At 35.2% G+C, this 2,449-nt stretch overlaps 1 protein-coding gene across 1 annotated transcript in view; it reads right to left on the reverse strand.

The window, feature by feature from the left end:
• The window catches only part of PKNH_0735300 (SICAvar, type I (fragment)), a gene marked incomplete at both ends in the record, with an annotated part of 4,421 nt that continues 1,972 nt past the window's right edge, over positions 1–2,449 (reverse strand). Inside the window, 3 exons of the mRNA XM_039113959.1 lie at positions 1–545; positions 852–1,511; positions 2,020–2,147. Coding sequence (XP_038969594.1) covers positions 1–545; positions 852–1,511; positions 2,020–2,147 — 1,333 coding nt within the window. The remainder of the gene's footprint in view (positions 546–851; positions 1,512–2,019; positions 2,148–2,449) is intronic.

The raw sequence follows: 2,449 nt of genomic DNA on the forward strand, positions 1-2,449 counted from the left end.
TTACATATGGTCTTGGTTAGAGAAGACTTCGATAAGGGACTAGTATTATCAGTAGTATTATCATATTCGGTGTTGATGATGGGGTCAATTTTCTCCTTTAAAGGTTTTTTTTCCATTGGGTTACTGTCATTTGTGTTAATTTTGCAATCTGCATACTCCTTAAACCTCGGACACGTAAAACATTTATCATTATTCTGGCACTGAGTGCCAATCATAATGTCATTATTTTTGTTCGTAAATGCTTCCTCAATCCCCTTCTGTACATTCTTTTCATCCTTACATGGAAATTTTTGGTCCTGCAGTTTATCTGCAATGGCATTTAATAAAACACATTGCATCGTTCTTTGGAACGATGCCTCAACGGCATCGCTACCGTTGTCGATATTGTAGAGGTTTTTTAATCCTGCTGCTATAAGGAGGCAAGCCTCCTTTCCTCCTTTCTCATCCTTTGGGCACAGGCTGGCCAGAGATTTGTCTGTTTTCTTTGCTTCTATTCCCTCAGAGAGTTCCTTCAATTGTTCTGTAACTTTCTTCCACACTTCATCCTATAAGTATATATATATATATATATATATATATATATATATGCATATGCATAAATGCATATGCATATATACATATACATATGTATACACATACATATGTATACATACGTATACATATATACATATACATGTACACATGTATATGTACATTCGTACATATATGTACATATATATATATGTATACGTACATATATATATATTTGTAAGTATATATATGTACACATATATGTACATGTATATGTACATGTATATGTATATGCATATACATGTATATGTAAGTATATATATGTAAGTGTCATTACTTACCCATTTGTCCGTCTTGCCATTGTGTTTCTCCTTAATCCATCGAGCTGTGACACATTTGAATTGGTGACATAAGTCCTTTACGTCATTTACTTGCTTCGCCATTTCCTTTATTTTGGTGTCCTCCTTCGTGACAATTTTTTCCAATTTCTTCTCAACATTGTCATTTTCGCCGGAGGTCTGGCCATTTGTGCTAATTGTGCATTTCTCCCAACTGTCGGTTTTATCCCATTGGCAAGGAACACATGGTTCCTTGCCACTGGCACCGCCATTATGGCAGGACGTCCCTTCCTTAGTACTTGGATTCTTCCATTCCTCGAATGCCTTCTGTATTCCTTGCTCTATGTCACAAACAGCTTTATCTTTCATGTGTTTTGCATAAGCGTGAAGTAAAAAACAACCCATCGTTTGTCTAAACGATGGGTTGTTCTTTAAGACGTCGGCGGCGCCGCCGCCTGACGGCGGCGCCGTCTGCGCCCCCGACGCCTCCGGCTTCTTATACAGTGCTTCTAAGCCGGCATGCAAATACTTGCATGCCGTCTGGTCAGACGGATTTTCCAATTTTTCACAATTCTGGTTCTCATTTGTGCCATTATCTATCATTGCTTGTGACAACTCACTCCATAGTTGTTCTACTGCGCCAGTCTTCTCCCAGAACTTGTCCTATATAAGTAGTTATATGTATATATATATATATATATATATATATATATATATATATATATATATGCATATGCATAAATGCATATGCATATATACATATGTATGTATACATACATATGTATACATACGTATACATATACATGTATACGTATATATGTATATGTACATAGATGTACATGCATCTGTACATCTATGTATATGCATATACATATGTATATATGTATATGCGTCTGCATATGTATGCATACATATGTATGTATATATGTATATGTATATGTATATATATGTATACATACGTATATATATATGTACATATATATATATATATAAGTACATATGTATATATATATAGATGTATACATGTATACATGTATTCATATACATGTATGCCTTTACATATGTCTGCGTATACTTCTATACATATATGTGTATACATATATTCATTTGTGTATGTATATAGTTGTATGTATATATGTATGTTCATGTATATTTATAGTTGTTTCCTTACCTGGTTGTTCTGCACTTGTCCTGCTGCTTGTGTGCTGGTTGCGTTCAAATAAGTCTCTATGCACTTGAGCCGATCGCAAAGTGTTTTTTCACTGCCATCATCCTTTTTGTTCTTGATACAAACATCAGCTGTAAAAAAAAAAAAAAAAAAAAAAAGGAAGATGGAAGAATGATGGAAAGAGGAAGTGAGATGGAAAGAAGTTGGAAGATGGAAAGAAAAAAAAAAAGATGAAAGATGGAATTGTGTTGTGTATGTGTATGTTGTTTCCCTTTCCTTCCCCCCCCCTAAGTAGTCTTTCCTTCCCCCCCATCCCTTAAGCACTCTTTCATTACCCCCCCCTAAGTAGTCTTCCCTTACCCCTAAGTAGTATTTCCTTACCCCTAAGTAGTCTTTCTATACCCCTAAGTAGTCTTTCCTTACCCCCCTAAGT

Source organism: Plasmodium knowlesi (genome assembly GCF_000006355.2).
Source record: "Plasmodium knowlesi strain H genome assembly, chromosome: 7".
Lineage (NCBI taxonomy): Eukaryota > Apicomplexa > Aconoidasida > Haemosporida > Plasmodiidae > Plasmodium > Plasmodium knowlesi.